Here is a 23,284-nt window from a genome sequence, read left to right on the forward strand (position 1 = left end):
ACTCCCGGCCCCACATGTGAACTTTTAGAGAACAGCATGCCCGGGATTCTTACCTGGAGCCCAACACCTCACCTGGTGAAGACTCTGTGGGGCCGTTTGTGCATAGCTCATCCTATAGGCAGATTTTATTTACCTTTGCATCTCAGCTGCTCAATAAACATTGCAGTGAACCAAAAATGAAGAAAGAAATAATTTTTGCAACCTCATAACCTTCCAGATGGAGAAACTGAGTTCAAGAGTGGGCAGAGGGGAAGCAGGAGACCTGGAGTAGAACCCCACTTCCCTGGCTCATGAGTTAGTCATCTCTCCTCACTGAAGTTCCATGTGGTTTGAAACTGTTCACCCCAAGAAGACCAAAGTCAAGAGCCGTGTGAGGCTCACACTCAGCCAGCTGGAAGTTTATGAACACTTCCCACTTTTCTGTCTTGCCTCTTAGCAACATGAAGACTATTTTGCATCTTTGGGTTTTTTCCAGAGAAGCACGAATTGCTAAAGACCACGGTGTCAGGTTTGCTCAATTCTCGATAGCTTGCACCTTCCCTCTGTGCATGCCACTTCCAGCTCTCCTCTCCCTCCTTCCTCAGCCCCTGGATTTCAACATGACTGGCAGGGGTGGGACAGGGAAGACAAATAAAAACAGAGCAGGTTCTGGGTTGCACAGGGCTGACGTCTGCCACTGAGAGAGCATCATGGTTCGGTCAGTGGCCTGGGCAGGTAATGTGGGCTCTGATGGGAGAGTGGGCTGGGCTGTAGGACCATGGGCAGAAGAGGATGGACATTAGCCTGGGGCTTCTAGGAAGATGTGGGACAACTTCAGAAGGTTGTATCCTTGCCTCCTGGCTTGCTTTCCCATGATTACCTTGGCATAGGTCTCTTTCACTTCAAGAACCTCTGGGCAGTAAGTGAAGGCTTTCTCTCTCAGGCTGTCAGTCCTTCTGTCCTGGAACTCAAGTCATTGAGCCCTGCGGTGGGGGCTTTGCTGTTCCATGTTGAGTCCTCACTGTTGGCTCTAGCCAAGAAGTGCCTACTCTCACATGATTCCCCCCAGTCCTGTGTGGACTGTCCTGGAAGAGGGCAGCCTGGGCCTTTGAAATTCTCATAAAGGTTTCATTAAGTTAACAGGAAAAGCCCAGTCATCAGCAAGAGGGGAGAAACCTTTTTTTTTTTTTGCCAGTCGTGGGCTTGAGCTCAGGGCCTGAGCACTGTCCTTGGACTTTCTCAAGGTTAGAGCTCTACCACCTGAGCCTCGGCACCACTTCCAGCGTTCTTTTCCTATGCATGTGGTTCCAAGGAATTGAACCCCGGGTCTTCGTGCATGCTAGGCAAGCACTCTACGACTAGGCCAAACTCCCGCCCCACCTTTTTTTTTTTTTTTTTTTTCACTTGAATTCTGGGCCTGGACATTGTCCCTGAGCTCCTCAGCTCAAGGCTACTGCCCTATCCCTTGAGCCACAGTGCCATTTCTGGTTTTCTGATGATTAATTGGAGATGAGTCTCATGGACATTTTAGTGCCCCAGTAGACTTTGAACTGTGATCCTCAGATCTCAGCCTCCTGAGTATCTATCTATCTATCTATCTATCTATCTATCTATCTATCTATCTATCTGTACTAATGCTTGAATTCAGGGCCTGGATGCTGCCCCTTTGGTTGTCCATTCAAGGCTGATGCTCTCCTGCTTAACCCAGCTCCTCTTAGGCCATTTTGTTGGTAACTTGGAGACAAGAGTCTCAGGGACTTTCTTGCTTAGGCTGGTGTCAAAGCTCAGGTCTCAGCTTCTTCAGCAGCCAAGAGCACCATGTGTGTTGTTCAACATTCATGCAAGATTCTTGTTGTTGTTGTTGATTAAAGGTCACCAGGGAAAGGGGAGAAACCTCTTTGAAGTCTCCGAGGGTGCCAGGCCGTGGGAAGGAACGGGAAGTCGTGAGCTTCGGGGCGGGCAGAGGGTAGAGGTGATGCCTTCCTCCCTACCCAGCCCTGTGGGCTCTTTTCAGCAGTTCCCCCAGCCTTTTTTTGTTTTTGTTGTCAGTCTTAGGGCTTGAACTCGGCCTGGGCACTGTCCCTGAGCTCTTTAGCTCAAGGCTAGTGCCCTACCCCTTGAGCCACACACAGCACTACTTCCACTTTTTTGGTTATTTGGAGATAAGAGTCTCATGGACTTCAGTGTCCAGGCTGGCTTTGAACCGTGATCCTCAGATCTCAGTCTCCAGAGTAGCTAGGATTATAGGTGTGAGTTACCGCGCTCGGCTTCCCCAAATCTTTACAAATCCACACCATCTTACACTGAGACCTTTGAGCAAGGACATCCTCAGCCCATGGAACCTTCTATTAGCTTCCAGACAGAAAGGGCTGCTCTGTCACCAGGCTCAAGTGACAAGATAGACACTGGATCCATTCTAGGAAACCAGCCCTCACTGGCCACCTCCACTCCTGTGCTCCCATCAGCTCCTGGGGCCTGGGGTGGTAAGGATGACATCATGACCTTAACCTTGACCTGTGACCTTTGCTTTCTCTCTGGTGTTGCTTTAGGTGTGATGGCTCTACTGCTGGTCCGGTGGGGTAAGTGTCTGGATCTTCAGGCAAGCCCTTGCTTGGTCCCTTCACCCTGCCCTAGCTTTGCAATGCAACCCTCCTTTCACACATGCGCACATGAATGCATGCAGGTATGCGCACATGAATGCATGCAGGTATGCACACACATGTGTATACACACACTAAGAGCTTTTGTTAGCTTTCAAGGTGAGGAGCTACACACTACAGAGCTGGGATTTATACCCAGTGCTGACATTCTAGTGTCTCTGTTCACACTTCACCATTTCCACACTACACAATCCATCCGCATCCCTGGCTCTGGGTGGCAGAAGGAGACAGAACAAGAGCTCCTGGTCTCCTGCCTCTAGGTACATTCTCTCGGTTGAGCTCCTCCTAACTCCTTTTGTTGTGAGGTACTCCCTATCCTCCTGTAGCTCACTGCAGGCCACAGCCTCACCCTGCCAACCAATGCCACTCTGGGTGACCTCTGCCAGGGTCAGTAACCACACCAATTCTCTCTTCCTCCTCCTCTAGAGCCATCTGGATAGCCCAGGTTGGCCCTTAGCACTCCTGAGCTTCCTCTCCTGCACCTTCTCAATGACCACAGAGGGATTGGGAGTTCTAGAGGGACCCGACTGGGGAACAGGGAAGCACAGATACCCTCTAGTCCAAACTTACCACCCCACTCCACCCCTGCCATAAATTGTTGGCTCCTCCAAATCACCCCATCATAGAGCTTGGAGTGGGAAGAGACTGCAGGAAGCTCAATCATTTTAGGTCCATCAGGACCAAATAAGAGATGGAGCCAAGTTTGTTTTGTCAAATACACAAGTAAAGACAAGTGTTTTTTGCTTTCTGGTGTCCAGGTCCCTCCAGTATGGGGCTGACCTGCAAGGGGTCAGTCATCACTGCTAGCCCCCACCGGGAGCAGAAGCTTTCCTTCCACGTCTTCCCACATGTTCCAGGGGAAGTCAGAGGCAAGCTGCCTCTGCATAGATGAGAGAGGCTCTTCATTAGGATCTTAGTGGGTGAGGCTGATGAATGTAGATTGTACACAAGGGTGAACAAACAAGTGTAAACCACTTTAATGCAAGATTAAAGAAACATAATGCCAGGCCTGTCACTGGAACTTCCTCTCTGCTACGCCTTACATTTGCATTTTGATTAACACTGAAGTATTCCCAGTTGCAACTAGAGAAAATTCTGCCTGCCTTCCTTTGGCAGATGCATCAGCCATGTTTAAATTCCCCCCTGCTGCTGGGTGCAGCAGCTCACACCTGTAATCCTAGCTACTCCGGGGGCTGAGATCTGAAAATCAAGGTTCAAGCCAGCCCTGGCTCAAAAGGACATGAGACTTTTTATCTCTAATTCACCTCCAGAAAATGGGAAGTGTGGCCTGGCTCAAGGGTAGTGTGGCAGCCTTGAGCTGAAGAGCTCAGGGACAGTGCCAAGTTCAGGCACCATGACCTCCCCATCCCCACCCTCCCCCCCCAAAAAAAAAAAAAGAAAAAGAAAGAATCCCCCTGGGCTCTCATTGGTCTTGACTTCCACCAAGTTCCAGACCTGAAGGGGGATCTCACTGGGGCTGAGAGAAGCCTGCCTGCCAGACTGGTCCTGGACACCCAGGCTCTGAGCTTAACACCTTTCAAGAATGTCAGGGGCCAGGATATTTGAGTCTCACTTCCTCTCCTGCCCTCTGGACAGCCATGCTGACTACCCAAGCTCACGAGCCTCTGCTTTGGTAAGAAAGGTGGTTCTGCACTCAGAGGCATCCTGACGACCACCAAGCTGGTCTCTGAAAGCCATTGCTAAATGTTCAGTATATGCATCCCATTTCTGGTGTAAATCAGGCTCCTAACTTACTGTAAATGTGTCAGATAGACAACCCAAAGTCACTGTCTGTCTCTGGTGCAGAACTCATCGGTTCTCATAAAGCCTTCTGATAACCACTTATTTTCTCCTTTGCCCTCATGGTGTAGGCTCTGCTACAAAACTGGTGTGCTACTTCACCAACTGGTCCCAGTTCCGGGAAGGAGCAGCTCAGTTTGTGCCCAAGGATGTGGCCCCGGATCTGTGCACCCACCTGATCTATGCCTTTGCCGGCATAAGCAACCACCAGCTCAGCTTTGCAGAATGGAATGACCAATTTCTCTACCAGGAGTTCAACAGCCTGAAGAAGACGTAAGCCATGGAAGAGAGAGGAGGCGGTGGGTGTGTGGGGACACATGCCCCATGGCTGCCATCTGGCCACACACCTGCTGTGTAGCTTTGGGCAAGTCACCTCACCATTCTGGGTTCTGGGGACCTCTGTGAAAGAGATAGGACGGAAGAGGGAATCCTCAAGGCCTCTTCCAGATGAGGTCCAGGTGGGACTGGAATTCAGAACGTCTCCCTCGCTGGGGAAGTCCCTTCCTCTTGGAAATGTCCTAACATCTACTCATCCCCTGGCTTATGTGTTAAGATCACCATTACAAAGCTCTCTGTGGACCCTCGTCCGTTACTTTCTAATGCCTTGGGTATGGTACACGAGTGGTGTCTCCTGGGTTAGACCAGGAGGTATCTAAGCCATCAATACTTCTTTCCTCTCCCAACTGCCAGTGACCAGTGTGCTCAGCACAGGCTTTGTGGTGGGGACAGGTGAACTTCCCACTCCCTGTCCCCTCTGCTCCCCACTCCCTGCCCCCCCCATCAGGGCCTGGTTGAGCAGGTGGGGTCTGTCCTCAAACATGTCTTGTCTTTCCAGAAATTCCAGGCTCAAGACTTTGTTAGCAGTCGGAGGCTGGAGTTTTGGTACCCAGAAGTGAGTGGACATGGGTATCTGGATGGCAGAGTCCCCTGGGTGGGGACTTGATGCAAGGGTCAGAGGGGAGCCTTGGTGAAGGGGTGAGGTAGGAAATCTGGGTCAGGAGGAGGCAGGGTCAGGGGAAGGTGAGACAACCACCTGGGCTTCTCTCCTCTCAGGAGGGCAGCAGGCGGGCGTGACATGGTCCCAGGCTGTTAGGGGTCTGAGTCCTGTCTAAAGAACAGTATGTACAAGAGCACAGAGAGCTCCGCTATCTCCAGGCCGCAGCCCCCTCCCCTATGACAGGGGAGATGGGATGGGTACCACCTGATCCCAGACACGTCCGGTGCCCGAGACCTCTAAAGTGGGCTATCTTGTCTGAGGAAGAATTATTTTCTTCATTCCACTTTTGGGTATGAAAAGCAGTTGGTAAGACTGAATTCAGATGCCAAATAATTAGCATTCCTGGAATATTTTTGATTTGCGGAATGGACAGAACTAGATTTTTCCTAATCAATCAGCAAGTCGGTCCAGAATGTGGAGTTCCCAAAGCTCCATACTGACAAAAACTTTTAAAACGCATTTGAGGACACATCTCCCCCAAATAATCCTTATGTTCAGACACTCCATTGACAAGTAGGGGATTTCAGCCTGACTATGAACTCCACTAGAGAACCACCGCTATGAATTACATAAAATTAGAAATGAACACGAGCAAATTAGGGTCAGTCTACAAGGAACTTAAGACCTCTGAGAAATGCAGGGACGAGTCTTAGGGCCGCAGGGTGATATGGAGAGATAACTTTGGACTTACAATGGTTAGAACTGTGCACGTACATTAGAGGAAAGGTAACTTGGCTAACTTCCAGGAACCTGAGCGGGGCAGCTCTTCTCCTTCCCTGCATGGTGGGAACTGACCCCTTATCTTTCCTTAACTTCCACTCAGATAGGGTTAGAGGCAGTTAATTCAGAGTGGGACAATTCAGGAAAGTGGTGGGAAGCTTCTGGAAGGAGTCTTGGCAGCAGGACTCTTAGTCACTCTGCCCTGGTTGTGTCATTGCTTGGGGGTAGCTAGAGAATTCCTTTTCCCTAACCAGGCCCCCTCCCCAATATCCCAGCATTCCCCAAGACAGCCCTGTCAGAGCTCCTTCCAGGTCAGATACGCGAGCCCCAGTGTTCCCCCCACACCCCGCAGTGTTCTCCCGTAACACCGCCACCCCACGACTCCAGGTTCACTGACATGGTGGCCACAGCGCAGAACCGGAAGACCTTTGTTGACTCAGCCATCAGATTTCTGCGCACAAATGGCTTTGATGGTCTTGACCTTGACTGGGAATACCCAGGAAGCCGCGGGAGCCCGGCTGTGGACAAGGAGCGATTCACAACCCTGGTGCAGGTTTGGCTGGGTGGGGCAGGGCTCCCCAAGGGACCCAGAGCATGGGGGTGCTCTCTGCTTCCTAGGTCAGCTGCTTCTCATATTTGTGATGCTCCGCTCAGACCTGTGGACAGTCTTCAGACTCCTGAGAGTGGGTGGCTGCAAGGCTCCCTGGCGGTCTGTGGAGTGGCCTGGGCTCATGCCTCTGTCCCCGCAGGACTTGGCTAAGGCCTTCCAGCAGGAAGCCCAGAACTCTGGGAGGGAACGACTGCTTCTTAGTGCTGCTGTCCCTGCCTGGCGAAGCCACGTGGAGGCTGGCTACGAGGTGGACAGAATTGCTCAGTGAGTCTCAGACAGGCAACTTGGACCCATGTCCATGGCTGAGATGGGAGGCGGAGCGTGGCCTGAGCGTCTTTCATCAAGCAGGCCTTCACCTACAGTGGGTGGTGTGGAGATTTTACACTGTAAAACCTTGTTTCATATTTTCCACCCCAGACTCCAGATCCTTCTTTTCAGATCTTTTCCTTCTTCTCAGGAGCTCTTTGTGAAAGTAAAAGTGCCCTGGGGCAAATGAGGGGGGACTGAAACCACCCTTAATAACCACTTAATATCCACAAGGGTGGGTGGGGGAACTCTCAGTTGAGTGCTGGTGGCTCATGCCTAGAATCCCAACTACTCAGGATGCTAAGACCTGAGGACTGAGTTTTGAAGCTAACAGTGCAGAGACAGTCCAATACACTTGTATCTGCAATTAACCAGCAAAAAGCTGAAGTGGGGGTGTGGCTCAAGTGGTAGAATGCCAGCCTTGAGTGAAAGAGCCAACTGAAAAAGCAAGGTACAAGGCCCAAAGTTCAAACCCAAGTTCTGGCACAAAAGGCAGACAGACAGACAGACAGAATGAATGAATAAAAGGAAAAGGAAGGGAGGAAGGGAAGAAAGGAAAGAACGGAAAGGGAAGGGAAGAAACAATCTCTCAGCTAGGCACAGTAGTTCAATCTCATAATCCTTGGGAGACAGAAGTGGGAAATTGCAGTTTAAAGACAACCAGGCATAAAAGTTGGAGAGACATCATGTCAACCAACCATTGTCTGGGCACTGTGGCCCATGACTGTCATTCCATGATGCTTGGGCACAGTTGCTGTCACCTCCAGCAACACAGGGAAAGTAGGAGGATGACAGCTTAGGCCAGCACCAGGCAAGACACTAACATGGAAAATAACCCATCCCAAAAGGGGCTGGAAGTGTGACTCAAGTCTTAGAGTATGTGCCTAGCACACACAGGCCCTAAGTTTAAACACCAGTTACCACCTCTCTCAGATCTGCCTCAAGCTGATTGGGGAAGAACTTGCATTTTATTGAGATTTCCAATGGCTTGTGTGCACTAAAGTTTGAGGAATATTGAGCGGAAATCCTCTCCAAAACAGTGAATTAGCACCAGCTGTCCTAATCGCCCAGCGTGCGGAGGGTGCTGGAGAGCTGAGCTGCCAACCTCAAGTTGGGATGTGGGTGGAGAGCCAGGGATGAGCCTTGTACCCCCACATCTGGCTACAGGGACCCTCCCTAGATGCTGCAAAAGAAAAAGGGAAGAAGAGAGGGCCCCAGTCTGAACGAACAGTAGCTATCAACCCTTCCCTCTCATCCTTGCAGGAGTTTGGATTTCATCAATCTTATGACCTATGACCTGCATGGCTCCTGGGAGAAGGTCACAGGACATCACAGCCCCCTCTACAAGAGGCAGGGAGGTAGAGGTGCAAACGCTGACCTGAATGTGGTAAGTTCCAGGGAGACTCCTCCACCCTGCAGACCCTGACTAGAGGTCTTCAGACCTCAAAGCTCTAATGGAAAGAAATCCAGGAAACCCAATCAGACAGAGCCCTAAGAAACTCTGTGTGTGTGTGTGTGTGTGTGTGTGTGTGTGTGTGTGTGTGTGTGTATGTTGTACTGGGGCTTGAAGTAAGAGCCTCTTGCTACTACTTGGCTTTTTTGCTCATGGCTGGTGCTCTACGACTTGAGCCACTGCTCCAACTTCTGATGTGGTTAATTTGGAGGTAAGAGTCTCACGGGCTTTCCTGCCTGGACTGGCTTTGAACTGCCATCCTCAGATCTCAGCCTCCTGAGTAGGTAGGATTACATGTGTGAGCCTCTGGAGCCACTGGTTGGCCCTGGCATCATTGCTGGGCTCTTGTGGAGGAGGAAGCCCAGCTTTCATGCAGCCTCTCCACTGCTTGCACTCAGTGGTGTCGACACCACGCACACAGGAGACGGACGGGATAGGAGGCTTCCTGGCCTTTGAGTCTCCAGCCAATGTGGATCCTGGCTGCTTCACAGCTTCACTTCATTTCCTTCCAGACAACGGCAGGGGCCTTTGGTTCTTGGCTACTTGCAGACCTTGCAGAAGGTGCTTGTCAAGTTGGTAGCATCTCGGGGGGAAGTCACTCAGAAAATTCTCCTCCGCAGAAAAGGGCTGGAGTGGTTTTTAGATTGCAGATGGTGGGCTAGATACTTTTAATAAACCCACTCTCTATCTTCAAGATCAAGAATAACCACATTTGCTTTTTCTTAAAACAACAACCATTAAAAGCCCTAAATTAGCATACTGTTTGCTTTTGGGAGAGTAAAATTCTGTGGGACTTCATTTTTTTCCACACTGGAGATTGAACCCAAGCCTTGCCCTCTACCGCTTGAGCTTTGCTCCCAGCCCATGAAATGAGGCCCTTTTCCTCCCTCTCACCCCACTGTATATCTAAGGATGGCTTCTAAATTTGTCTCCAAGTGTCATGTCAAGTGAACAGACAGCCCTGACTTCTGTACACTCAGGTCTCACCAAAGGTCTGACTAGACTAATAAAAATAACTCTGCGGAATGAAAACTGATGTTTAATGGCCGGGCGTGGTCATATACACCTGTGGGCCTAGCTGTTTGGGAGGTCCGAGGTCAGCTCCCAGGCTAAAAAGGGCAAGACTCTATCCGAGAAATAATAGAAAAAAAAGGGGCTAAAGATATGGCCCAAGTAGTAGAGCGCCTACTCAGCAATCTCAAAAACCTGTGTTTAAATCTTAATACAATAAAACAAACACAGAAACCAAAAAACCCTTTCCCTGTGTTAAGAAAGCCTAGAGGAAGTCAGCCTGGATTCTCTAGAGATGCTTCTTAGCTGTAATTGAAGGGAAAATCCTTGGCATTCACTTTCACTATGTAGGAGCCTCCTCCACCACAGGCCTGGGAGACTTAGATCACTCAGGGTGTGATCGTGGGCAGACCTAGTGTATAGGCAGACACATCTTGTCCAGGGTGTTTGATGTCTGACCTTTGATCTTTTGGAGTGTTGAAGTGCCAAGCATTGCAGTAGGTGCTGGTGATACAGATGGAAGCCCTCGTTGTTACACTCAGGCAAAACTTACAGCCACACAGGGTGGTGAGAGAGATCTCCAGCTGAGGGCCCTGTTCTTCTAGCCCTCTTTCTGGAGCCCCCCCCCCCCCACCAACTCCATTCTTGGGCAATCAGGGCCAGTCTGAAGACAGAGGTTCACTGGCCCCCCACTTTTCCACCACTAGGACGCTGCTGTACAATTGTGGCTGCAGAAGGGGACCCCTGCCTCCAAGCTGATCCTTGGCATGCCTACCTATGGGCGATCCTTCACTTTGGCCTCGTCGGACACCAGCGTGGGGGCCCCAGCCAAAGGGCCCGGAGTCCCTGGCCCCTTCACTAAGGAAGAAGGGATACTAGCTTACTATGAGGTAGGAAAAATCTGGAGTGTGGGGGGACGGGACACCCTAGGAGGCCAGGGGATCCAGCAAGTTCCACACTGTCCCTGCCAGGTACTTAAAGTTTGAATACATCGTCCTGGCTCATTCCATTTAGAACCTCCTACATTCTCCAGGTGTCCTCACACAGGACATTTGGAGTCTCCAGTCTACTCCTGGTGGGGAGAGATGGGTTTCTGCTGGACTGTCTGGCCTCCTCCCAGCACATCCCTCTTTTTCCGCAGGTCTGCTCCTGGAAGATGAGACAGAGAATTGAGGAGCAGAAGGTTCCCTATGTTTCCCAGGACAACCAGTGGGTGGGCTTTGATGATGTACAGAGCTTCAAGGCCAAGGTAAGGCTGGGTGCTGCTAGGATGGGAGACCAGAGGCCTGACAATCATTTCAAATGTCAACACTCAAAATGTCTTCAAGGATGAGTCTCATAGATGTTCCCACAAGACACGGGTCTCTGTGTTGACACAGAGCACTGCACTGCTTGTACATTGAGCAATCCTTTTGTAAAACTTGTATGTGCGTGGGGGTGTGGATTATCTTACTGGACCCATTGGCAATAATTTGGAACACATTCAACTCATGATTTCCTTCTGGAGCCTGAATATAAGTTCATTTGTTTTCTGGCCTCTCTCCACCACGAGCTTTACTTGTTTACCTGTGCACCCCACAGCAGTGGCAGGTTCTTCTAGAAGGGCAGGCCAAGTCCTCTGGGAGAATCTGGGGTGGAATGAAATGTGATGTTTGGGATGATAGGAGAAGGGGTGCTTGAAATAAACCCAAAAGCGAGTAAGAGAGTGGAGGCCTCTGGGAGCCTGGAGGAGGAGAGGGGGTGGGGAGGGGGGGCAGCGCCGTGATGATGGGGAACAAATCATGATTGGGATCTTTGGGAAGCTGTAGACTGTGCCTCAAGCAGCAGCTTGACCAAGATGTTAGAGCAAAACCATCCACTGCCACTGTTCCTCAGCCTCTGGCCTGCCCCTGCCCCTGTCATGCCGCTCTCCTTCAGGGTCAGGGCTCAGCCATCCAGGCTGGTTCCACCAACTCCAAATACTCGTGGGCCTGAGGAAGAGCCTGGGCTGTGGGGCTGGCCTGGTAAGTGTCCCCAGTCCCCAGCATCTCCCCTCCTATAGGTCAACTATCTGAAGCAGAAGGGCCTGGGCGGGGCCATGATCTGGAGCTTGGACTTGGATGACTTCTCCGGCTCCTTCTGCAACCAGGGCCGCTACCCACTCATCCAGACACTGAGGCAGGAGCTGCGTAAGTGAGCCAAGCACCGGGGATGGAGTTTGGAGTGGGGTGAACCCCTTCTCAAACCACATTTAGTGGCTTTTCTAAGGAAAGAACTCTGCCCCAATATGTGGTTTCCCTGATTTCATGCACCTAGGATCTGAGGAAAGATCTGAGGCAACACAACACAATTTCCCTTCATGCTTTTCTTTGTCTTCCTTGTGTGGTAATGCTGGCCAGGGCTTCGTAACTGGGGCTTCCTTCCACAGGCACAGGCTTGGCAAGGAGAAAGCCGGTGCCCAGACTGCAGTGTAGACCCTCCAGTGCCCCTCACCAGTATATGCTTGGGCTGTGTGTGTGTGTGTGTGTGTGTGTGTGTGTGTGTGTGTGTGTGTGTGTGTTGCTGGGGTTTGGGTGAACTTGTCCCTTCACTTTTTCACTTAAGGCTGGTGCTCTACCACTAGAGTTGCAGTTCTACTTCTGGCTTTTTGCTGGTTAATTGGAGATGAGTCTCTCAGACTTTCCTGCCTGAGCTGGCTTCAAATTTACAACCCTCAGATCTCAGCTTCCTGAGTAGCTAGGATTACAGGTGTGTACCACCAGCACCTGGCCCGGTTGGGCTTTGCTGATGGCTTGAAGCCACTGACTGCCTGCTACGTGGATAGCGCAGGTGTCGCCTGTCAGATGTCCTAGCATAGGTGTGGTGTGCTCTGCATGGGCAGTGTGGGGTGCTGGGCTGCTGTCTCCTCGGCTGCTGCTTTGTGAGTGACCTTGGCATTGGGATCTCATGGACCAGTCTGGTGGAACTGAATTTGTCTTCCCAGGTCTTCCATCCGTGCCTCCAAGTCCTGAAAAGCCACAAATGCCTGCTCCTGGGCCACCCTCAGAACCAGAGCGGGGTCCCAGCCCTGGGCATGACACCTTCTGCCAGAGCAAAGCTGATGGTCTCTACCTCAACCCCCGGGATCCGTCCACCTTCTACAGCTGTACAGGGGGCCAGCAGTTCCTGCAGAGCTGCCCATCAGGCCTCGTGTTCAGCACCTCGTGCACGTGCTGCACCTGGGCGTGAGTCCCCACAGCCTCTCGCTTCTGGTCTGGGCCAGAATCTGGTGTGCCTGCCACTGGTTTTCCCTAGGGGCTGTGGCCTGGCCCCTGCAAGCCTCTGTATGGCCTTTCCATAGCCAGGCTTTCTGCTCTCCATCCTGGCTTCCATTTTTCCCTCTTAAACCACAAAATAAACTTTTAGTGTACACCCTCCTCCCCAAAGTGTGGTAACTTAAAGAGGTTCTCTAAGCAACTGTTGAATCAGAACCTGTCCTGGTGAACTACAAAAGGGAGGGTAGCACAGGTAGGGCAGAGCCAGGAGAGGTTGTTTAGTGCAGGTGTGCCAACACTGTGCCAGGTCTGACCTGGGGCATCTTCCTCCACATAGGTGACAGCATCCAGAGCATAGCCACTTACCTTGGACATGCATGTTAGTCCCAAGTTGTGCACTAGATGGCAGAGAAGAGCTTGCTCCATCTTCAGTCTTCTGCTCTCAGCCACTGGGAATTTCGTTTGAAAATTCAGACCTGGGTACTTAAATTAAAGCCATGGGTAAGAGAGGCTTTCCATGCCTTACCCCACCACCACTGTTCCCATCAGGTGACACAGGGACAATTATCATCCTGAAGACTGAGTCTAATCAGTTCTGAGTATAAAACCAAAGTCTAAAGTGTGTCACGCTGTGTTTGGTGGCACATGCACTCAGGAGGCTGAGGCAGGGAGATGCTAAGTTGGAGGCTAGGTTTTTTTTTTTTAAGTTTTTATTGTTATTATAAAGATGATGCACAGAGGGGTTACAGATACATAAGTCAGGTAAAGAATACATTTCTTTTTGGATGTCACCCCCTCCCTTGCTCTCTTCCCAGCCTGTTTTTGTTTTTTGTTTTTTAATAGTGAGACCCTGTCACAAAATCCCCAAAAGAAGTTGGGTGTCACTGCCTCATGTTTGTAATACTAGCTACTCAGGATGCTGAGATCTGAGGATCACAGGCAGACAAAGCTGAAAGACTGTTTCCAATGAAACGGAAAAAAGGGTAGAAGTGATGCTGTGGCTCAGTTGGTAGAGCACCACCAGCCTTGAGCAAAAAAAAAAAAAAGAAGCTAAAGAGCAGCGCTCAGGCCCTGAGTTCAAGCCTTAGCACCAGCACACACTAAAACGTGTCAGCTCTCAGGTGACCTCTCGCAGGACACACCGACACATGCTGTGGCCATCAGTGATGGCTTCCTTGTGACTCTGCAGCCCTGGGCCACTTCATTCACAGATGCCAGTTTCCTTATCTCGGGGTGTCAGACACTGCCCCCAGAGTCCAAGCTGCTGAAGGCTAGAAATGTGTCTTATTGGCCCTCTTCTTCCAGGGCAAGGTTTTTTTTTTTTTTTTTTTTTTTTTGCCAGTCCTGGGCTTGCGCTCAGGGCCTGAGCATTGTCCTTGGACTTTCTTCAAGGCTAGTGTTCTACCTTGAGCCACTGCACCACTTCTGGCTTTTTCTATGTATGTGGTACCAAGGAATCGAACCCGGGTCTTCGTGCTTGTTAAGCTAGGCCAAACTCCTGGTCCATCCAGGGCAAGTTTTTTGAGACTTACTAAATATTGGACTGTTTCCCTGTTGCTTCTCTCTGGGGCAGCAACACGGGAACGGGGAGGGACACACAGGGCCTGCCTGTAGTCCCCCGGGAGCTGAGCGAGATGGTAAGTATCGATGACCCAGCCCTCCCCCAATTACCGGGGAAGAAAAAAACCACGCTGAGTCAGAAGCAGTGTTAACCATGAAAGCATCAGATCTCTCTGCTGATCTCTGCTGATCTGATCTGATCTCTCTCTCTTTATTGCGTAAGACAATTAGTTATATACTGTTGGGGTAGGAGAAGGTGGGAACTGGGAAGCTAGCCAATAGGAAGAGGGCCTCTGCTACCACTAAGGGTCTGGGTGGGGCTTTCAGGTACTGGGCAGGACAGGTGCAGAAAAGCGAGCGAGACCTGAGCTGCTGCAAGACCCCCGAAGCTGCGGGGGGTTCAATCGAGTCACGTACACAGAGCTGTCTTAAGAGAGGTATGCAAAGGACCGAATGCCTGGTCAAAGCCCTTTAATTGCCGCTGAGCCAGAATCAGACCTCAGAGATGGAGGCCAGGCCCCAACATTTCCCCACCCCCTTTTATCCTCAAGTGCAGAAATTGGTTCTGCCCTCCCCCCCCAGTAGGAGCACCTCTGTGATGTGGTAATGACAAGAGCACGGCTCTCCCAAGCCCCCTCCCATCCCAGATCTTTAGTCTTTTCAACGTCAGTGCTCAACCAGCAGAGAATGAACATTTTTTTTTTGCCTGACCAGAAGCCACACTAGATACAAGGCAAATATTTACTGAGTGAAGAGTAATCAAAGGATCCTGTGTTTCTGCAAAAGATAGTGTGCTCATTGTCCTCCAGGTGCAGGAGCGATGTGGTCCCAGGCCAGCCAGCAGAAGAGGACAGGCTCACCCTGATCCCCTCCTGGTCCCCACAACTGTCTAATGTATCACAAGCTACAATGTTCTTGTGTTTTTCTTTTGTTTTACTGATAAAATGGCACTCCTGCTTCCTACCCAGGTAAGGCTACATCAACTCCTAAGTACCAGGATTATAGGCTTGTATCACCAGGCCCAGCTCGCCTGTTCAGTGTGATAATTATTCTGAAGATGTGATCCAGTGCTCTATATAGAAAATCATGTCATCTGCCTGAGTGAGTTTATTTCTTACATCCAAACCTGACACTTGGCATTCCCTCCTTCCTTCCTTCCCTCTTGCATATTCTTTCTTTCTTCTTTTTGTTCTGGTACTGGGGGCACAGGTACCGGGCCCTTTCCCTTAGCTTTTTCACTCAAGGCTGGCACTTCATCTCATAGGCCACGGCACCAATTCTTATGTGTGTGTGTGTGTGTGTGTGTGTGTGACTACAGCACCAATTCTTGTGTGTGTGTGTGTGTGTGAGTGTGTGTGACCACAGCACCAATTCTTGTGTGTGTGTGTGTGTGTGTGTGACCACAGCACCAATTCTTGTGTGTGTGTGTGTGTGTGTGTGTGGCCACAGCACCAATTCTTGTGTGTGTGTGTGTGTGTGTGTGTGTGTGTGTGTGTGTATGTGTGCATAATTTATTATAGAGAAGAGCCTCGTGGACTTTTCTGTCTAAGCTGGTTTCAAATTATGACCTCAGATCTCAGCCTCTTGAGTAGCCAGGATTACTGACTTGAGCCACCAGTCCTTGGCTCATTTCTTTTCCTTAATGGTTACACTAAAGCCTTGAGGACAGTAGTAAACATCAGCAATGTAGGTATCTCCGTCTTATTCTGGCCTAAAAAAGAATATTTTCACTATTTCAGCATTAAGTAAGGTATTGATTGTGGGTTTTATAAGGCTAAAGCAATTTTCCATTCCTGGTTTGTTATGAGTTACGGTAATCATGGATGTGCACTTTGTCAAATGGTTTTTATGTATAGATTTTGTTGTACTTTTGTTCTATTAATAAATAAATCATTATTAATCCATTTCCCTATTAACTTCATCTTAGATTTCTAGGATTATACCCACATGGTCATGATATACAGTATTATCATTTTTGTAGCTTGCCAGAGGGAGTTTATATTTTCTTTTGCATTTCTATATTCCTGAGTAAAATGAGAGTTTATGATTTCTTCCTTATACTTGGGGGAGGGAGGTGATGCCTCCTTAGCTGCCAATAAGAATTGTCCCAGCCAATAAGAAACTGATCTGGGGTCTCACGGTGCTGCCAGCCTCCTATGATGAGCTGAAGAGTTGCCTCTCTGCATTTCCTGAGAGTTAGGATAAAGGGATTGATCTGCTCATTGGTCATATGGTAGTAGTCACCAGTGAAGCCATCTTAACATGCTCTCCAAGCAGGGCTGACAGGAGGTAGGATCACAAGTCATGTTTTACTCAGAACTCAGTCCCTCTGTTTCCCCAAAGAGTCCTTATCTGAGAAAAAGTCAGAAACACTGCTAGTTATCCCTCCTCCCATTCTCACTCCCTTAGGGCCCTAAAGAGAGTCGAGTCAGGTTCTCTTGACCTTCTCTCTTCCCAGAAGTCTCTGGGGCCGAGCCAGACAAGTGAAGGTCCCACAGCCTGCCAAGAGCCCCCTGGGAAAGTGCTTCCTCTAGTGGCAGTGTTATCACCCCCCATTCACAAAGGATTTCTGAGGGGTTCAAGCTCAGTTGGTAAACTAGTTCCCGGTTTTCCTCCCTCCTTCCTAGCCCTACCTGACCTCACCTCTATCCCCACATTACTGCTCAGACTGTCACATTCTTCCCTGCAATGCCCTCAAGTGGGAGAGATATGCATGTTCCTTGACCACAGAGCCTGTTGTCATTGAGTTTGGGGACACAGAACGGTCCCATGTGAGAGATCTGTGCGACCAAAAAGTGAAATTGAGCTGCACACTGGTGACTCATGTCTGTAATCCTAGCTACTCGGGAGGCTGGATCTGAAAAATCATGATTCAAAAACAACCTGTGCAGATGAATCCAAGAAACTCTTATCTCCAGTTAACCAGCAAAAAAGCTGGAAAGTGGAGGTGGAGGTGTGGTTCAAGTGATAGAGCACCAGCAAAAACACCACACAAGACTGCAAGGATCTGAGTTTAACACACACACACACACACACACACACACACACACACACACACACACACACACAATGACATGAAATTGAAATTGTGGCAAAGTATTTTAGATAGAGCTGCCCCTGACAGGTTTTGTGGAGCAAGCAGTGGGATAAGGTTCGTCTCCCCAGAGACCCCTCTTCCATCTTGTGCTTATCCTGAGCATCTTTTGTGGGAGCCACGCTTGGTCCAGGGGTTACCCCTAGTAGGTGCTCTTCCTGTGCCTTTGGTTACTCCTTGCTTTGAGTGAGGCCCATTCCACCTATGTCCAGAACATACAGCGCTGAGAGAGCAGCTGGAGGTCTTAATTAAGGCAGCCATTCAGGCAGCAGATATTTTCCCAATACATCTGAAGGAGATAAATATTCTTTCAGGGACCCGCTGTCAAATTTCCTTCAGGCTCATCCCATCTGCCCAGGGTGGGGCCCGGAAGGGGCTCACATAGACATTCCCAGCATTCCTCCGCCTTTCTCGGCCCCAGCAGATGGCTTGGGAGATCTTGGGAGCTTAGGATGGCCCCACCCCACCCCACTCCTTTCTCCAGGGTGTCCTTGCCATTCCCAGCTGTCCCCAAGGCCAATAATAACCTATTGAGGCCAGGTGGCCCAGAAGCCCCAGCTTAGTCGAGGACGCTCTCCTCACCCTCCCCTCCCTCTGCCCCTGCGTTCCTTGGAGATCACACTTCCCAAAGGGACACTAAAGGGGCCACCCGGGGAGGGGAAGCAATGGGTGCAATGCCCATCACTCCTACCCTGCCCCCTTCACCTGACTTTCATCTGAAGCAGAACAGCTGGTTCACCAAGATGCCAGCCCACCCTCGCCACCCTAGACCTACCAGCCAGTGGTCTTGTCTTCTCTGAGCCCCTTTTCTGGCATCTCATCTGACATCATCATGCTGTAGATATAGTTCAAATTGATCGTACGGGGTGAACATTCCACGGGGTGGAACCTTGTCTGTGTTTGAAGGTGGCTCCCAGAGAGCTGCGCATGCCTGTGTGTCTGTGGGTCAGGCCAGCACCGCCTTCAATGCACAGCTCTGGCCTCCACCCCAGCTGCCCCGAGAAGGAGGGATTGGGCTCCATGACACGAGACAAGGCAGGGCAGCTCTGTCCTCCCTTCTCAGGAGACAAAGAAAGCAAGGAAGGCTTGATCTTTAACTTGGTGACAGTACCCCTTCCAGCCAGAGACCTTTCAGGATAAGCTTTGGGCCAGGTACCAGTGGCTCATATTTTTAATCCTAACTACTCAAGGACAATCACTTTTAAAATTTTTTTTCTGTGTTGAAAGCTTTATTTAGAATTTTTGTTTTTTAGCTGGATTATTCCATGCCATTTTGTGACATAAAATAAATCAGCAACTACTCCACTTTCATTTTAAGATCAAGCTTCTTTGTCACTGAAGAAATAAAGGAAGAAATCAGAAAGTTCCTACAACCCAGTGAAAATGAAAATACATCATACCAGAATCTTTGGGATATGTTAAAAGTTACGTGGGGAGGAAAGTTCATAGCTCTATGCATTTCAAATGAATAACTTTATGGTGTAACTAAAGATTCTAGAAAAACAAGAACAGACCAAACCCAAAAATAGTAGATGGAGAGAGATAGTAAACATTCTGGCAGAAATAAATGAATTAGAGCCTAACAGTCTATATATAGAACCAACTAAGCAAAAAGCTGGTTCTCTGAAGAAGTTAATAATATTGACAGACTCCCTAGCTAAGTGATGAAAAAAGGAGAAAAAAGATTTAAATCAACAAAATTAGAAGTGACAAAGGAAACTTCACAACAAGCATCCAAGAAATCCAGATTATGAGACTATTTCCAAAACCTATATTCACATAAGATGGAAAATCTAGCAGAAACGGATAAATGCCTAGAGACATATGAGCTGCCCAAGGCGAACAAAGAAGCTATAAACCACTTAAACCCACCCATAGCAAGCAATGAGACTGGGGAAACCATAAATGGTCTTCCAATAAAGTAAAGTCCAGGTCCTGATGAACTCACAACTGATTTCTGAGACCATTAAAGATGAACTTCGAACACCAGATTCACAGTTGCATCCTCAGTGGTCAGTGATTCCATTGACCTGCTGATGTGGACGTTATTGCTCACGTGCTATGTATACAGATGGCCATGTTTGTCACGTGGACTGGAAATGCCAATGGATTCTAGGTGACTGACAATTTTTGAGGTCACATCCCTGCCTAGCTTCCTCTAGGCTGTATCTAGTAGGCTCCACTCTCTTGGGGTACAGTTCAGTTATGTCCTCAATGGCCAGTGATTCTCTGCTGAAAGTCCTGCCTTTTGGCTAGTCAGGAACAAGTGCTAATTTGGTTTTAGGTCCCACAATCACCACAACACTAAGTCAATTACAATCATTAGTATGATTAATGAGTCAGTGATTTCCCATGAGGCCACCAACTGGGAATTTATCATTCCTGCAGCTTGCTGCTATCTTCCTCTGGGTTTTTTGTCACTCACAGGCCATCCAAGCAGGAAACTGTGTGGCTGTGGGTGTGGGTTCTCAAAGCCAGTTCGAGAATTTCCACCTCCTATAGTGTCCCTCTGTTGTCACCATAAACTGACAGGATGCAGGTGAAGGTTTGTGGAGTTTCTCTTTAAAAGCAGGGACTCTTCACGTAGTGTCCTTGACTTTGATGGCAGAAGAAGACGTTCTAGAAAAATCACAATGTAAGAAAAGTTAGCAGAGCTTTGCTGAGTAGGTAAATGAGAAAGTAAATAGGCAACTTAAGCAGCACATAAACAGACCAGCAGAAGGACAGGGAAACTCTAACAGGGTGTGAGTACTCAAAAGGAGAGGCACTAAGGATCCCTTTTGAAGCTAGTCTGAGCAGGAAAATCCATGAGACTCTTATCTCCAATTAACCATCAAAAAGCCAGAAATGGAGCTGTGGTTCAAGTGGTAGAGGGCCCACCTCAAGTGAAAAAGCTAAGAGACTATGCAGGTTTTGAGTTCAAGCCCCAGTACAAGAAAGGAAGGAAGGAAGAAAGAAAGGGAGGGAGGGAGGGAGGAAGGAAGGCAGGGAGGGAAGGGAAGGGAAGGACAGGACGTTGTTGGATATGAAGGGGTTATCATCTTGACTCTCCCCTGTTCCAGATGACCATGTGGCCACACATAGAGGAATGTTGCCTCTTTTGGACAAGCACAAGGCCCACAACAATGGAGGGCTAGCCATCTTCCAGTGCCCTTTTTATCCACTTCTCTTTCTCCAGATTATCCAGAGTCCTGTTGTCTACCAGCTGAGCCCAGCAGTCCCTCCTGGCTCACCTGTCCTCCTCTGAAGAGGCCTCTGCAGAGGCCACAAAGCCACACTGCAGGGGAGAATGACACCCAAGGTCCATCCAGAGCATCCTTGCAGTGACTCAGAGGCTCCTGGCCTTTGGAGGATTCCAGTCTGCCCCTCCTCAAATGCCTGGTGGAGAGCTCCTTGCCAGCATGGCAGGCCCCAATCCCTTGAGACTTTAATCCAGTGGTGGGAGCCATTTTCTATTAACAGGCCGTGACTTCAGTGGAAAAGTATAATCATCAAGGGCCATATCGCTGTATAAAATTACTTAACTTCAGTGCAGATGCCATAGTTGTTTATTTTTAATTTCAAAGGATATTAAAAAACATGAGAAATGCCACTTTTTAAGCAAAAGGGAAAACTGTATAAAATAAACATGAGTGACAGTATTTTAAAACATGGTTTCTATATTTGGGGCCGTTGAGTGGACATGACATGAAAGAATGTGAATGAAAAAGAGTAGAGAATTATGGAGGGGAAAGAGGAAGATAAAAGAGAAAGGTGAAGGGGGCAGGCACCGAGGCTCATGCCTGTGATGCTAGCTACTCAAGAGGATGAAATTTGAGGAGTGAGGTTCAAAGCCAGCCTGAGGAGGAAAGTCTACCAGCCTTTCCAATTCTCCAATGAATCCTCCATTTCTCCCATTAAGCAGCAAAAAACTGGAAGTAGAGATGTGACCCAAGTGATAGAGTACCAGACGAGCAAAAAGCCAAAGATGAAAGGGAGAAAAAGGGGAGAGTGGAAGAAGAAGGAAGGAAGAGGGTTCTGAGAACAGGAGCACAAACACGTTTAGTCATCTGCTAACTCAGGACGGTCCTGGCTCCAGGCACCTCCCAACAAGCACAGCTAGTTTTCAGACTGTGACCAGCTACAAATGATAATGCCAGCAGAGTTAGGTGCTTACTTGTACTCTGCCACTTAATCTTAACAAGAGCTCTAAAGGTTAGCTCCTTTACAGATGAGGAAAGTGAGACCTAGAAAAGTCGCTGCAGTTCACACCCCATCGATAATGAGAGTCTGGATTCAAGTGTTTGTGTGAGTTTGGAGCTTTTATACCATTTCTAGTTGCCCTCCCTGCCATGTAGAACTGTCTGCCATGATTCTCTTCCCATGGACACTGGCTCATCTATGGCTCTCCTCCAAAGACCCCCACCCCACCCCATGGCTGTGGATTCCATGCTAATTGTTCTTTGCTGTGCTAGAAGAAAATCTCCATATAAGCAGAACTTCACCAGTCTTGTTTACGACCACAGCTCCAGCATCTAACACTGTTTGGCAGATAGTGGATGCTGAAGAGTGTTGGCTGATGAAGGATGAGTGTACAGACTTTTCTTCCTTTGCTGTCAAAGGGACATTCTCCAAGAGGACCAGTAAATCATACCCCGGGTTAATACTTCCCAATGAGCTCTGCTGGGAATGTACCCCTTCCACAGGCCTGCCCAGGGCTCTTGACTCAAGTTGTAGATGGAGATAAATGAGGCTTGATCTTCTGGAATTTACAGAATCTAGACGGGAGAAGGAGGAGGGAGGACACAAAGTACCACACTTCAAAATGAGCCATAAGAAATGAAGAGAGATCAAGCCAAACACGTTCAAAGGAAGGAGAAAAGCCGTCTGTCTGGGTGATCAACGGAGCCTTACTATGTCAAGGCATCAACACTGAGTCTGAGTCCTGGACAAGATGCAGGCCCACAGCAGCCTTGGAGAGGAAGCCCTGAGACAGAGTTGGGAACTCAGGCTGAGAGTCAGGACCCGCGGGCTGTGTGCAGACTGCGTGGGTGGAGGGTGGGGATGGGAGCAGCCAAGGGGGGGAATCAACTCTGGAAAAGGATGGATGGAGCTTGGACAGATTTGCGCCTGCCACACGGGGACCCTGACCAAGGCAGCAGCAGCAGGAGCAGCCAGGAGGGATGGCAGTGGGCAGTGCGCCTGGGGCAGCCGGCAGGAGCGGGTTAACCTGCTTCTCCCCAAGAGGCTCAGGGCTTGCCGATTTCTCTGTTTTCTTCCAGTGGTGTGAAATGTAAGCAGGTCAACAGGCCTGATTTCTCAATAGCAGGAAATGAAGCAACTGCTTTTGAGAAAGCAGCCCGCCTGGCTGAAGGGCAAGGCTCCAGGCTGTAGCACTTTCCTGTCACATTAATCCTAGTTTGTAGAAAACAGTTTTGTCTGGGAAGGGGTGGGGATCTGGGGTGTCAGGGACAGGAATGGAATGGAAATGAAGAAGGGAGGAGGGGCAGGGAAGGAGGATGAAGAGGAGGAGGAGGAGGAGGAGGAGGAGGAGGAGGAGGAGGAGGAGGAAGACGACTGCCTGCAGGCACACTGGTGGAGTAAGACCAGGCTATATAAGAAACTTAGAGGCTGACCACCTGCACAGGAGGAGGACACAGCTTGGGGAAGGAAAGAGCAAAACAACTTAGGGGGTCTCAAGGGGAGGAGGCTAGATCAGACATTGTCCATAAACCCAGTCCTTCTAGAGACCCCAGCTTCCTTCTGGTTTGTTTGTTTGGGCACTATCCCTTAGCTTCTTTTGCTAAAGGCAAGCACTCTACCTTCAGCCACAGTGCCACTTCCAAGCTTTCTGTTTATGTGATACTGAGGAATGGAACCAG

The 23,284-nt window shown here is 49.4% G+C and overlaps 1 protein-coding gene across 1 annotated transcript; it reads left to right on the plus strand.

Moving 5' to 3' along the window:
- Nucleotides 1-689: 689 nt before the first annotated feature.
- Nucleotides 690-12,743, plus strand: Chit1 (chitinase 1). The gene is made up of 11 exons (XM_090339944.1): nucleotides 690-714; nucleotides 2,529-2,558; nucleotides 4,511-4,712; nucleotides 5,275-5,331; nucleotides 6,544-6,709; nucleotides 6,906-7,030; nucleotides 8,336-8,459; nucleotides 10,244-10,426; nucleotides 10,678-10,785; nucleotides 11,578-11,704; nucleotides 12,499-12,743. Exons 1-11 carry the CDS (start codon nucleotides 690-692, stop codon nucleotides 12,741-12,743), a joined length of 1,392 nt encoding a protein of 463 aa, XP_090196070.1.
- Nucleotides 12,744-23,284: the final 10,541 nt, after the last annotated feature.

This window comes from Megascapheus bottae, chromosome 10 (assembly GCF_031878675.1).
Source record: "Megascapheus bottae isolate mThoBot1 chromosome 10, mThoBot2.hap1, whole genome shotgun sequence".
Taxonomy (NCBI): Eukaryota; Metazoa; Chordata; class Mammalia; order Rodentia; family Geomyidae; genus Megascapheus; species Megascapheus bottae.

Coding starts and splice junctions, on each gene's coding strand:
- Chit1 (XM_090339944.1), top strand. CDS start 690: ATGGTTCGGTCAGTGGCCTGGGCAG. Junction 7,031..8,335: donor GAGGTGGACAGAATTGCTCA/GTGAGTCTCAGA, acceptor TCATCCTTGCAG/GAGTTTGGATTTCATCAATC. Junction 10,786..11,577: donor TACAGAGCTTCAAGGCCAAG/GTAAGGCTGGGT, acceptor CCCCTCCTATAG/GTCAACTATCTGAAGCAGAA.